This window comes from Ptychodera flava, assembly GCF_041260155.1.
Source record: "Ptychodera flava strain L36383 chromosome 23 unlocalized genomic scaffold, AS_Pfla_20210202 Scaffold_23__1_contigs__length_28996876_pilon, whole genome shotgun sequence".
NCBI lineage: Eukaryota > Metazoa > Hemichordata > Enteropneusta > Ptychoderidae > Ptychodera > Ptychodera flava.
This window is the reverse complement of record NW_027248277.1, coordinates 24,344,174-24,359,158: the sequence shown is the minus strand read 5'-3', so window position 1 is coordinate 24,359,158 and position 14,985 is coordinate 24,344,174. Positions and strand designations below refer to the sequence as shown.

The following is a 14,985-nucleotide window of genomic DNA, read 5'->3' as shown; positions in this document are numbered from 1 at the left end:
TACGCCGTCAGTTCTCGTCCATAAGAAAATGACATTGCCGATTATCTGTATGTTTTGCAATAATTGCACGTAACATATTAAGAGATGTCTGGTTCGCGATTTCTCGTCTCAACAGAACAAGGAGTATGATGTATTGATGAAAACATGTGTTCCACAAGACGTCTGCAAACTCTTCATGTGTGGCTATGGTAGAGTTGGCAAGACCACGCTCCACAGATCACTTCAGAAGGTAAAGATGAAAGATAATTCCCTCTGTCCCTTGCTGGTTATAGAATTAATTAAAGGAATACTGTCACCTGTTTCAATTTTGCCACAGTTACCATGGAAAGAGAACATCTAACCAATCACAGATTTTAAGCGGGTGGCTGCTTTTTAAAAACAGCGCCCTAACATGGGCATTTTGAATACCAAGGAACGCCCCTTTGACCATATTTAAGTTAGAATGCGCCTCGAAAGTGGAAAACTTAAACTTTTTCTCCTGAATGAAACTTTAAACTATTCTCTTACCAAATCAACAATAAGAATCAGGGGGTTACCGTGCAAAGTTTGGAGCTAGCGAAACAAACTGCCCGACATTTTGCGATATTTGAAATTCAAAATGGCCGCCATTCCTATGTTAACTCTATGGAGATAAAATTAATTTTGGATCGAAAAACTAAGACGGTGAAAGTTTTTCTTTTCCAAAAGTTTTAAAATGAGGCCGCACAAGTGGTAGATGGGAAAAGAATTATAGGAATTTGAGAGTCCGACTATCTGTCCCCGAGGTGCGTTCTACCTTAAAGACAAAACACAGATTTGTATAAGTGAATTATGGTGACGGTGTTTTTTCTGACCAAACACGATATTTCTTTGCTACACAGATCATCTAGAAAATTGTTGGGGTTTGGTTTTTGTTGAGAAGGATTAAGAACCAACATCATTTCATTAAGTGACGATTTTCGATCAAAGAATTGCAAATCATGTATTGTACAGTATCCGACCAGCATGCATAGCACAGATGTTACAGTTATTTTGTATTCTATTCAGTTTATTAACATTTACAGATAGATTCGTAATTACCCTCACACGGGGTTTTCTTCAAATCTCTCTATTAATCAAGTATTCACTCTAATAAAAATTAATTCATGTTCAGGGCCACTAGGATGGATTTCAATTTGTGGTCTCGACCAACCAGGGGGCTTTATTTTCGCCGGCATTATACTGGTATAACATAATATATTTTATAATCAACAGGTAGATGCTGACTCGGAACACACTGAATATGAACCAACGCCTGGCGTCGACGTGACTCCGGTCGATATACCTAACGCCGGAAAATTTAGTATGTGGGACTTTGCAGGACAACCGGAATTCTACGTCACCCATAATATGTTCCTAGGTGCTCAAGAAGCCATATTTATGGTCGTCTACAAAATTGTCGACGTAGAGGGCGATAGACCAATCGATGTTCTGATCAAAAAAAGGAAAGAGGTTTGTACATTGTATCATTCTATATTTAGCCCACAGCGTGACCACTGGTATCGGAGGGAGAGAAACCTTCCTAAATAAGTGTAGTGCCTTCTATGTATTGTTATTTTTTTTCTTTCAACGCACGGATATTTTAAGGTAGTATGCGCCATGAGAGTTAAAGACTCAAACCTTAGCTCAAATTTTCCTCAATGAAATTTTTAGCCATCCTCTCACCAAATCAAGAATAATATGAGGGGGACACAGTGCAAAATTTGGGACTTGGGAAATAAGAGTTATTTCTTTAATATTCAGATAAACTGTTGGTTGAGATTCATCAAGGCAACAAACGTCGTTACCAACTTGGAGAAGACAAATGGACAGGGGTCGTCCAGAAAGCCTACGGTAATTTTAGTTGGCAGTCAGGTAGACTTGGTACAACCACGCTACATGAAAATGGGTAGGTACACATTGTACAATTGGTGATTCCAGTAGTTATTGAATATTTTAAAACATGCTTCGTGAAGGAAGGTTGAATATATATATTATATATATATATATAGAGAGAGAGAGAGAGAGAGAGAGAGAGAGAGAGGAGAGAGAGAGAGAGAGAGAGAGGAGAGAGAGAGAGAGAGAGTTTCGCTATATTTTTACATAAGGAAACTATAAACCATGTTCCTTCGTACAAATATTGGTTCTAAATCAAACAAGTTGCCCCAGATTACCGAAACTTAAAATCCAAGGTTGCCACAAGTGAAAAAAACTTTTCGATTTAAAAAATAACACTCGAAAAGCGTCTTATCTCCTGAGTTCAAAGGGAGCCTACACAAAGGGTAAACAAGAAAATAGTATGATTGTAAAAGTCTGAGATATCTGATCTTGAGGGCGTAGGATATCTGAAAGTTAAGGCTACGTCTTTGCAATTTTTCTACATTGTAGCCCAGTTAGCACACAAGCAGCTGTTGATGGAAGCAAAAAAGTTGTTTGGCGGTTACCTGAACATAATGGAGGAAGAATTTCTATTGGATTGCCGTGTCTCAGAAGGACCAGATATTGAGAGACTGCGAGATTGCTTGCGTCAGGCAAGGTACTCAAACAGCATTAACTGTTCGCTTGGATTTTATTTCACTGTTTTCACTTACTAACATATGAAAATCTCCTAAATTGAATTCTATACAGTAAAAGCAGGCAGATTCTGTTGTTTTACAAGCAGGACCACTGAATGTAAATGCAAACGAATACAATGGCCGAAAACATCAAGATAGTGGCATTAAAAACTCGTCAACAATTAATGATTTCTTTTCAGTATATTTAGTATACTGGCGAGTACTTTCTTTCGTCCAAAACTGTTCTCATAAAATATAGCATATATAGTTATTACTAAACCATCGATCCATTGCTTGATGATATTCGCCAAGCTTTTGAAAACACAGAGTGTTTATGTAACAAAATTTCCGATTTTATAAAATCCTCGTGAAGATTCTATTATTCTCTTCTACCGTTCAAAGTCATTAAGCCGTGAAATGTGTAGAAATATATACAAACTAAAGCAATGTTGCAAAAGAACATGTTCCATCCTATGGTCCATTTCCAAAATAAATGTACTCGATTATGCAAAGGGAGTATAATTTGAATATTCAAATCAACAAATAATGAGCGTTTGAACCTCAAGTGCGATTAAACATTGGCCTAAACTTGCTTGTGCTTTACCCAAATGCTATATGGTTTTTCATAATGTTTGGAGCGTCCATTATGCGTCTGAATCATTTGGCAGTGACCATAGCAAAAACAAACAAGTAGCTAGGAGAACGGTAACAATGACCACGATAATGACAAAGATGGGGAAGAGAAGGTAGCGGAGGAGAGAGAGTATGGAAGTATGAGTAGCGTTAGCGGTCGTGGTGATGGTGGTGGTGGTGATAATGACGATGATGTGTTAATGTTGATCGAGAGGAGAGGTATGAGGCGAAGGGTAGTACCGGCCATGTTAGTGGCAGTGGTGGTGATGGTGTTGATGATAATGGTGATAATTAAGCAATAACCCCCGCCGCAGGAGGGTATACACGAGATTTTGGTACAATGCGCGACATATAGCACGAGCCGATAGGCGAGTGCTATATGGAGCGAATTGTACCAAAATCTCGTGTATACCCTCCTGCGAAGGGGGTTATTGCTATTATATTATATCAACTTGCGTGTCTTTGTTGTCTTACTTGGGTATTTTCATCACTCTAAGCCCCAAATGCAGAAAACGGACGGCTGAGAGATCGAACGTCGAAAATTCTGCGCCCGAGACCGAGCATTTTTATAAGTTGGGATTACGTACAGGCACACAGTATCCTACGAAAAATACGCATTACTTTCATATCGACATTGCATTTTATTCGCATGCAACACGAACACTATACATAAATACCTGCTGCAGTCACACAGAAAATGGGTCAAGAGTTCAAATCAAAAGAAAAAAGTAACAATTTTTTTCGTAAATTTACATAAGAACAATAGTCCTGGCTTTTTTGGCATACTAAAAATAGATTTGTCTCATTCTGTACCGCATACGCGTATACGGTATACGTCGACCGTCGCGACATTCAGAGGTGGCACAGTGAAGTTACAGGATCTATTTTTGATGGATAATTTGGACGTTAATTGTACCAGAAAACAAGCAGTTTTGAAATAATCCAGACTTGCGATGACTGCAACTGTGATGAACAGTTGTGCAGAGTGTGTTGCCCGATACATTTGATGTCAAATTTCGTCGCAGTCGCCAGCCCATTGTTATTTTGAACTTCTTGGTCTACGTCGTTAGGACACCCGGTCTGTTACAGCCCAAACTTTGGTAAAGAATATCTGACATACCGTTACTGTGAGGAAGTGTCAATTTACTTGTGTATGAACGAATACTATCTCCATTTTAAAGAGCGGTAAGACATATCGCGTCTCGACTCCCGCAATATCAAGCAAAGTTCACGGTGTGCTATGTCGCCCTAATATTTGTGTGCATCACACCCCGAATGTGCTGCTTCAGAGATGTCTTTCATCATGTATCCCAACTTATTTACACCGAGAGGTGATCAGTTACAGACCAACACTTTATCTGTGTATCAAAATTCGGTCTTCGGTCTTTGATACAAAGTGGACTGTTTAGGTTTTTCTCGAGTCCACGGTTTAGATAGGTATGTTCAAATGCACCGACCTGGCAATTTTCGAAAATGCTGGTTTAGGGGCCCGTTTTACCACCGCTATCAGTGCTAAAACAGTATTTTAGCATCGGTGGAATGCAGCTCTCGTCCAATCAGAATGGCGCATGGTAGCATGATATAATATAATAATAATTTTGATGATTTTTTTAGAGCCAAAAGCAAATACCAAACCTTTGTGCTGAAATACTGAAGAAGAAGGATGAGTGGATAGAAGACACGTTGTTTCCTGTCATACTCTCAGAAAAATTCATGAACCATATCAAGAAGCTAGATCCGCTCCTGGATGAAGACTTCATCAAACTATCAACAAATTATCTTCAGGATATGGGAGAGGTAATTTTTAATAAAAGTGTTGCTTTGGTTTCTCACAGATTTGTGATAATTATTTTCATATCGATATTGTAGCTGTTGAACTGCTTTACATAGGTGGCTTATTTTGTTAAACGTTCGAATGTTGGCCGCTCTCGCAATGCACATATGCTCAAATGTAAACACGGTGTTTCCAATCGAGTTCGTATTCAAAGCAACATACGGTATCAAGTCAGCAGACAGAACCATGTCAAAACAAAATAATAAACGCAGCAAATTATGTTCATTTTGTAGCTATTCTTGTCTATTCAGAAGATGATAATAACATGTTCCTTTTGTCGAAGTAACAGGAAACATCGTAAGCCGAAAGTACGAATTATACTTCGAAAGTCAGATACAAATACGTTGTGGACACAACATATACACGTAGTACACAGGAACCAAGTACACCGAGAACATGTGCGTCATGCACATAACTTATACACGTAGTACACAGTAAACATGTACGTCGTGCACACAACTCATACACGAAGTACGCAGTTAACATGTATGTCATGCGCACAACTTCTACACGTAGTACACATTCGACAACTGCATTTTGCATATGAAGCGCATATAGTCCGTGGGCTAGAGGGGGTCTACGTGCACCCCTCCCACAGGATAACAAACCTGTATTTTTCAGAAGCCTTGGGATCCCTAGAATACGAAATGGAATTTTAACAGAAAAAATATAGGGATGGAATAGCTGTTATGGTCATGTTTTGAAGGATACCGCAAAATCACGATTTTGCAACCCAATTACATTTTGTCAAATTTGTCTTTTTGTAAGTCATCTGCTGAGCTTATTATTTAACATAACCTCACTCATTTGGTATCATTAGAAAGGCAATTTATTCCTCTTTAAGATGACATATTGCAACATGCAATATATTCTAGAGTTTTTGTGAAATATGACCAAAACTTACCCCATACCCCAAACTTTAACATTGCAAATTACAGTAAATCTCAAATTCTACCAACTTTTTAGCTAGGCAGAATAAAAAATGCAATTCTTTGTATAAAATTGGTTTTATTTGGTACAAGGACATGTCAGAAATATGAAATAGACTTTAACAGGAAAAATATTGGTTCTCTACAGCTGTAACAGTCATATTTTGAAGGGTACCGCAATATTACAGTGTTGCAGATTTGCATGCATTTTTGTTGAAACATGTCTTCTATAAGTCACCTGCTGAGCTTGTTTTTGAATATAATCTAACTTGTCAGGTATACCATTGAAAAGGTAATTATTTTACTTTACGGTAACATATTGTAACATGCACTATCTTGTATAGTATTCATTAAATATGACCAAAACTTACCCCATACCCCAAAGTTTACATTGACAATTGCAGTCATAGCTAAAATCAAATTCTACCAATTTTTAGCTAGACACAAAAAATCTGCCCATTTTTGCTATTAAATCTGTTTTATTTGGTACAGGGACATGTCAGAAATATGAAATAGACTTTTAACAGAAAAAATATTGGGTCTCTACAGCTGTAACAGTCATATTTTGAAGGGTACCGCAATATCACAGTGTTGCAGATTTGCATGCATTTTTGTTGAAACTGTCTTCCTATAAGTCATCTGCTGAGCTTGTTTTTGAACATAACCACACTTGTTAGGTATCATTAGAAAGATAATTTACTAGTCTTTAAAATGACATATTGTAACATGCACTATCTTGTATAGTATTCATGAAATATGAACAATACTTACCCCATACCCCAAAGTTTACATTGACAATTGCAGTCATAGCTAAAATCAAATTCTACCAATTTTTTAGCTAGACACAAAAAGTCTGCCCATTTTTGCTATTAAATCTAATTTATTTGGTACAGGAACATGTCAGAAATATGAAATAGACTTTTAACAGAAAAAATATTGGGTCTCTACAGCTGTAACAGTCATATTTTGAAGGGTACCGCAATATTACAGTGTTGCAGATTTGCATGCATTTTTGTTGAAACTGTCTTCATATCAGTCACCTGCTGAGCTTGTTTTTGAATATAATCTAACTTGTCAGGTACCATTGAAAAGGTAATTTATTCTACTTTACGATAACATATTGTAACATGCACTATCTTGTATAGTATTCATGAAATATGACCAAAACTTACCCAGAACCCCAAAGTTTACATCTAAAATTGCAATCATAGCTAAAATCAAATTCTACCAATTTTTTAGCCAGACACAAAAATCTGGCCATTTTTGCCATTAAATCTGTTTTATTTGATACAGGGACATGTTAGAAATATGAAATAGACTTTTAACAGAAAAAATATTGGGTCTCTACAACTGTAACAGTCATATTTGAAGGGTATCGCAATATCATAGTGTTGCAGATTTGCATGCATTTTGTTAAACCTGTCTTCTTTTAAGACATCTGCTGAGCTTGTTTTTGAATATAATCTAACTTGTTAGGTACCATTGAAAAGGTAATTCATTGTACTTTACGATAACATATTGCAACATGCAATATCTTGTACAGTATTCATGAAATATGACCAAAACTTACCCCATACCCCAAAGTTTACGTTGAAAATTACAAAGCAAATTACAGCGAATCTGAAACTCTACCATTTGTTTACAATTTATGAACTTTGTATACAAAGGGCAATGCCTGTATGCAACCTATGAAATCTGTGATTTTGTTAAAAAAGTATGTCACAAATATGAAATTAACTTTAAACAGGAATATAATGTGATTGTGTAGCCTTTTGGATCATATTTGAAGGGTACCCAGGTATCATGGCAAATTTGCCGAACACATACATTTCCTATATATGGGTTTCCCCTCCAAAATGGCTACTAAATAGTATCATCTTCCCGTTAAAAGTTTATTTCATACTTGTGACATACTTTTGTAACAAACAAATCAGATTTCATACAAGAATTGCCTTTTGTATTATGTGTAGCAAAAAATGGTAGAATTTAAGATAATTTGCGATTTGAACTTTTGGGGTATGGGGTAAAGTTTGACCATATTTCAGGAAAACTGTGAAGGCCATTGCATATTACAATATGTCATCTTGAAGACGAATAAATTGCCCTACTAATGATACCCCACAAGCCAGGTTATGTTACAAAATAAGCTCGGCAGATGACTTACAAGAAGAATAATTTAACAAAAAAGGTGCCAGTCTGCGGTACTGCAATTTTGCGTTACCCTTCAAAATATGGCTGTTACAACTATACAATCAAAATATTTTTTTGTTAAAAGTCTATTTCACATTTTTGACATAATCAAGTACCAAATACAACAGATTTAATACCAAAACAGTGCCCTTTTTATCATGTCTAGCTAAAAATTTGCGGAATTTGAACACGTTAGCTATGACAGTACTTTCTATGTAAACCATGGGGTATGGGGTAAGTTTTGGTCATATGTCATGAAAATTATACAGGATATTGCATGTTACTATATTTCATTTTAAAGGCGAGTAAATTACCTTTTTAATGATACCTAACATACCATGTTTTATTCAAAAACAAGCTCAACAGACAACCTACAAGAAGACAGGTTTAACAAAAACTCATGCGAGTCAACTATATTGTGATTTTGTAGTATACTTCAAAAAATGACAGTTACAGCTATAACATCCCAATATTTTTTCTGTTAAAATATTATTTTATATTTCTAACATGTTTCAGTACCAAGTAAAACAGATTTAATACAAAACATTGCTGTTTTTATCGTGTGTAGGTAAAAACTCAGTAGAATTTGACGCTAGCTATGACAGTATATTTGGATATACACTTTGGGGTACGGGGAAAGTTTTTGTCATATTTCATGAAAGCTATACAAGATATTGCATATTACAAATCGCATTTAAAGCACTACTTAATTACCTTTCTAATGATACCAATCAAGCCAGGTTATAATCAATAACAAGCTCAGCAGACGACTTATAGGAAGACAGATTTAACAAAAACGCATGTGGGTCAGTAATACTGAGATTTTGCTATACCCTTAAAAGTATGACTGTTACAGCTATAGAATCCCAATATTTTTTCTGTTAAAAGTCTATTTCATATTCTTCATACGTTCCTGTATCAAATAAAACAGATTTAATACAAAACATTGCCCAATTGTTTTATGTCTGCGTAAAAAAATTCGTAGAATTTGATTTTAGCTATGACTGCAATTTTAGATGTAAACTTTGGGGTACGGGGTAAGTTTTGGTCATATTTCATACAAACTATACAAGATATTGCATGTTACAATACGTCATGTTGAAGACTAGTAAATTATCTTTTCAACGGTACCAAACAACTTACATTATATTCAATAAAAACCTCAGCAGATGACTTATAAGACAGTTTCAACAAAAATGCATGCAAGTCAGGAATACGGAGATTTTGCCGTAGCTTTCAAAATCTGACTGTTACAACTACAGAATTCCAATATTTTTTCTGTTAAAAGTCTATTTCATATTTATGACATATCCCTGTTCCAAATAAAACAGATTTAATAGCAAAAATGGGCAGATTTTTTGTGTCTAGCTAAAAAATTGGTAGAATTTGATTTTAGCTATGACTGCAATTGTCAATGTAAACTTTGGGGTATGGGGTAAGTATTGTTCATATTTCATGAATACTATACAAGATAGTGCATGTTACAATATGTCATTTTAAAGACTAGTAAATTATCTTTCTAATGATACCTAACAAGTGTGGTTATGTTCAAAAACAAGCTCAGCAGATGACTTATAAGAAGACAGGTTTAACAAAAATGCATGCAAATCTGCAACACTGTGATATTGCGGTACCCTTCAAAATATGACTGTTACAGCTGTAGAGACCCAATATTTTTTCTGTTAAAAGTCTATTTCATATTTCTGACATGTCCCTGTACCAAATAAAACAGATTTAATAGCAAAAATGGGCAGATTTTTTGTGTCTAGCTAAAAAATTGGTAGAATTTGATTTTAGCTATGACTGCAATTGTCAATGAAAACTTTGGGGTATGGGGTAAGTTTTGGTCATATTAAATGAATACTATACAAGATAGTGCATGTTAAAATATGTCATTTTAAAGACTAGTAAATTATCTTTCTAATGATACCTAACAAGTGTGGTTATGTTCAAAACAAGCTCAGCAGATGACTTATATGAAGACAGTTTCAACAAAAAATGCATGCAAATCTGCAACACTGTGATATTGCGGTACCCTTCAAAATATGACTGTTACAGCTGTAGAGACCCAATATTTTTCTGTTAAAAGTCTATTTCATATTTCTGACATGTCCTTGTACCAAATAAAACAGATTTAATAGCAAAAATGGGCAGATTTTTTGTGTCTAGCTAAAAAATTGGTAGAATTTGATTTTAGCTATGACTGCAATTGTCAATGAAAACTTTGGGGTATGGGGTAAGTTTTGGTCATATTAAATGAATACTATACAAGATAGTGCATGTTACAATATGTCATTTTAAAGACTAGTAAATTATCTTTCTAATGATACCTAACAAGTGTGGTTATGTTCAAAAACAAGCTCAGCAGATGACTTATATGAAGACAGTTTCAACAAAAATGCATGCAAATCTGCAACACTGTAATATTGCGGTACCCTTCAAAATATGACTGTTACAGCTGTAGAGACCCAATATTTTTTCTGTTAAAAGTCTATTTCATATTTCTGACATGTCCCTGTACCAAATAAAACCAATTTCATACAAAGAATTGCATTTTTTATTCTGCCTAGCTAAAAAATTGGTAGAATTTGAGATTTACTGTAATTTGCAATGTTAAAGTTTGGGGTATGGGGTAAGTTTTGGTCATATTTCACAAAAACTCTAGAATATATTGCATGTTGCAATATGTCATCTTAAAGAAGAATAAATTGCCTTTCTAATGATACCAAACAAGTGAGGTTATGTTAAATAATAAGCTCAGCAGATGACTTACAAGAAGACAGATTTGACGAAAATGCAATTGGGTTGCAAAATCGTGATTTTGCGGTACCCTTCAAAACATGACCATAACAGCTATTCCATCCCTATATTTTTTCTGTTAAAATTCCATTTCGTATTCTAGGGATCCCAAGGCTTCTGAAAAATACAGGTTTGTTATCCTGTGGGAGGGGTGCACGTAGACCCCCTCTAGCCCACGGCCTAATACGTATTTCTACCCTTTTATTCCAGATACTCATCATTAAGAGTGAAAAGTCAACCATTAGTGACACAATCATATTGAGACCCCAGTGGTTGTGTGCCAATGTATTTGGTCCGATGCTTGCCACCGAAATATTTGTCCAATACAGCAACCGGCTGCAAAGGAAGAAAGTACACTCCAAACAGGATCTCACTGACGTGTTCCAGCAATATGCAAATACCGATATGCTGCTTCACCTCCTTGAAAAATTTGAACTACTCTTTGAGGTAGAACCTCCGAGTGGCGGCGTTGTTCAAGAAAACGGTCCAAGAATGTTCTATATCATCCCCAGCTTACTTGATTATCAAATGCCGGATGAACAATGGCAGCGCGAAGGCTCCAAGCAGATCTACTATGGAAGACGGTTCCAGTGCCGGGATGAAACCGACAGCTTCTCCCCCGGGCTGTTTCCCAGGTTACAGACACGGCTGCACAGGTACTTCACAGAGATAGGCTGTCCGCCGAGCGGGATCTGGAAGAATGGCATCAAGGTGTGCGACGAAGTTGAGGGGCTGGTCTACATGACCAAAGACTGGAAGGCCATCCACATCTGTGTGAGAGCTGAACGCGAGGACGAGATCGGCGAATGTTACGAAATGCTCGAGAAGATCTCGGAAGACACACACGGTCTGCTGGAAATATCCTGCCCTGGTTCCAACATCGACTGCCATATACTCAGCGCGCACTCTATGAAAAACCACCACAGGCAGGAATATGTCAAGTACTACACGACAGAGAAAATACTTGAAGCAGAGAAGGGCAAGAAGCGAGTGTTTGATGAGGAGCTGGGCACAGCGGAAAACGTCTTCGACTTGCTGTGCTGTGGGTACGACACCACCATGCTCCATCGCCAGGGATACCTGAGTGACGTCAGGTGGATGTTGCACGACACGCGCGTTGAGTTCACTACAGCCATGGATGTGCACCAAGAAACAGGGAACGACTATAGACTGATGGCTGACCTGATGGGCATACGATACAAGGAGGTGAAAGCTTGGGAGAGCAGAGCGACCTCTGTCACGGAGCGCATCCTTACGGAATGGTCAACGAGGTGGATGAACCGAACCAAGAAGCGTCGACCACCGAGCAGGGCTAACATCTTCTACGAGAGCAGCTTTCTCAACTTGATCGCCGTTCTCAGGGAACCCAGCATGCAGCGGGAGGACGCTGCACACCTGCTGAGGGAAATGTTCAACAAGATAGGAGTAGCCGCTGATGAGCGGGCCCAGGTTGAAGACGGGGAGAGTGTCATCCTTGAAGATAATGAAGAAGAAGAAGAAGACAGTGATGCCAGTGAGTAGCGTAGTTGACCATTCCAAAGGAAAATCTCGGAACAAAGAACGCGACTGCACTGTGTGAATAAATGCACTGTAGTGACAACGACAAGAAGATAACAAACTCATCGTTTGTAACCGACCTTGTCGGAATCAAATTACCCACGCAGTTAAAGTTGTACTGTTTACAAGGTCGTTCATCCAACAACAAGCGAGCACCATTTTAAAGCCTTAACTGTACAGCTGGCTTCTGTACAATCTAGCAGTACCAGACACGAACTAGGATATTTCGTGGAGCTAAGAGGGAACTGACATACGACAAATCGGCATCGATTGGAAGTAATCCCCTGCAAGACACCATCAAGGGTTCCGGAATAGCGGGACCATAAACAACATGAATAGAATATGTTTATCGGAAAGGAATGTTTTTATAAGATCTAAGGAGTTCAACATTTTTACGAGTGAGCTTTACAGAGAGTAATCCTTAAAGTCTAAAAGCCGTTACGATGAGGCCACCTTTCTCAGAGGATCTAGACTTACAAACGTAAAAAGGTTATCCTATGAAGGTCGCCACTGATATTGACATTAATGAGAAATATTGGTACATGTTTGAAGAACATATTGATATAATGATGAATGGTAGCATTGTCACGTGTCACTTGTCAGTATTACATGTCACGTGTCCAATGATTTACAACAATTGGGAAGTGAGGGCGTAAAACTGTTACGCAAACATCATGTTGAATGATACAAATGGCAAAGTTGAAAGCATTTTTTTTTCTGTACGAATGATCGATGATGATGCAATATTACTCAAAACCGGATTAGTACCGACAGCTGTCCAAAATGTCGCGCAGTTAACCTATTTTTTGATAGTTTACAATCAACGATGTTGTATGTTACTCTCAAATTCATCAGTTCAAATTATGGCAAATGTGAATAACTGTAAGAAAAGGCAGCATTTGGCAATTTTATTAGACATTTGGTCAGGAAAAGGATAAGCCCTTGGAAAACCCTTTGAGCTTTCATGCAAGGATTGTGTGTCAATTTATCCTCCAGTTAAATTGTTTTGAGTTTGGTTAATCACCTGCCTCCTTATTATTTCCATGTATTGGTTAAATACCATGGAATTAAAATAATTTTCAGCTGTATTATAGGCTGATAATTAAGTTATGGGCAAAGAGGCAGACAAGAGTGAGAGAGAACATTTGTTGGTAATTTAGGCGACACCTCTGATGAAAATTGACATACTTGTAAGACGGTTTATACGGAATAAACCTTCCAGTAAATATCAGCTGTACAGTTATCTGAAATGAAAAAAATAATTTGTTGGTATAGCGTTTGTCACATCAAGTCAAAGAAATCACTGTCTTGTGAAATTAAATGTTAAAACAATACACTTTGCATGTATCTTCTGATCTTTCAAAACCTAGAGGTCAGACAAGTAGTTGCTGCAACATTTTTGTAATATTTCCACAACTTTTATTCCTGAAAACGAGTACACCTCTTATTGTCTCTAAAGCATGTTGAAATATCAAGTATCCAGACTGTAGTGCACCTTGCAAGCCTGAGGCATTCTTGTTGACAAACGAATTTTAGTCCGGCCGAAGAAATGGTGATGTAAACAATATCATCAGACATGACACACATCAAAGCAGTGTTGACAAGTGAAACGACAAACATTTCGATTTGATTTTTGAAAAATAACATGAGACGGTAGTCTATAAAATGAGAAAAAGTAACGGAATGTATATCAACGATTACAGTTGTTGCACCTTTAGTGATCCAGACTTGTGTCTTAGGCCAAAGAAAAAAAATGTGCTGTTCCGATAGCCCGATCTGCCCTGTTTTTTGCCTGCCGACCCTAAACTTTTCAGAACTACGTAAACACGGAAGTAAAAAAAGAAAGACAAAAAAAACCATGAAATCACGTGTTCGTCACCTGGCATTCGATTTTTGTTTGAACGAGGACGTCTTTTATGTTTTTTGTTTCCTTTTATATGTATGATACGTTCTTTCTGGAAATGTTGTGGCCAGTGTTTGATTGCTGTGAATCTCTGAAAAGTGCATATCTAAAAATAAAAACATTTTGGAAAAAAATCCCTGAGGAACTATCTACCCTATTTTCGAAAACCCTGTTATCGGAACAGCACAATTTTGTTTTGCCTTATATAAAAAGAGTCTATTTTTGACATTTTGAGTCATGAATATGTATCGTGGACGCAGTCCTACGGGCTAACATCTTGACCGTTTGGAAGTTTGCAGATTTGCTTATTTTAGTTTTTTACGCTTTTCTACCTCTTGGAAACACCACATACACTTAGGAGTGTAGTCACCTCACACTTATTTAAATATCCATCACATTAAAATTTGCAAAGATTTAAAGAGTCAAATTTGCATTAGCGATTTATTAGGTCGCTTCTTTCAGCAACAGCAAGAGGTCAAGTACCTGATACTGACCCTGTGCGGATATGACCGCTATTCGGAGTACTCGGATCAAGGTATCAAAGTTCGGCGCACGCAACTTTAACCTTAGAGTTGTGATAGAGGGCAG

The 14,985-nt window shown here is 37.1% G+C and overlaps 1 protein-coding gene across 1 annotated transcript; it reads left to right on the top strand.

The window, feature by feature from the left end:
• Positions 1 to 1,233: 1,233 nt before the first annotated feature.
• On the top strand, positions 1,234 to 13,582 carry LOC139123659 (death-associated protein kinase 1-like). Its single transcript, XM_070689830.1, has 5 exons — positions 1,234 to 1,470; positions 1,762 to 1,906; positions 2,386 to 2,533; positions 4,800 to 4,982; positions 11,148 to 13,582. The coding sequence occupies exons 4-5, from the start codon at positions 4,899 to 4,901 to the stop codon at positions 12,456 to 12,458; spliced, it is 1,395 nt and encodes a 464-aa protein (XP_070545931.1). The 5' UTR covers positions 1,234 to 1,470; positions 1,762 to 1,906; positions 2,386 to 2,533; positions 4,800 to 4,898; the 3' UTR covers positions 12,459 to 13,582.
• Positions 13,583 to 14,985: the final 1,403 nt, after the last annotated feature.

Bases quoted from the DNA above. Each gene is read 5' to 3' on its own strand.
- LOC139123659 (XM_070689830.1), top strand. From the start codon at position 4,899: ATGAACCATATCAAGAAGCTAGATCCGCTCCTGGATGAAGACTTCATC. The intron at 4,983-11,147 runs GTAATTTTTAAT...CTTTTATTCCAG, and splicing joins ATCTTCAGGATATGGGAGAG to ATACTCATCATTAAGAGTGA.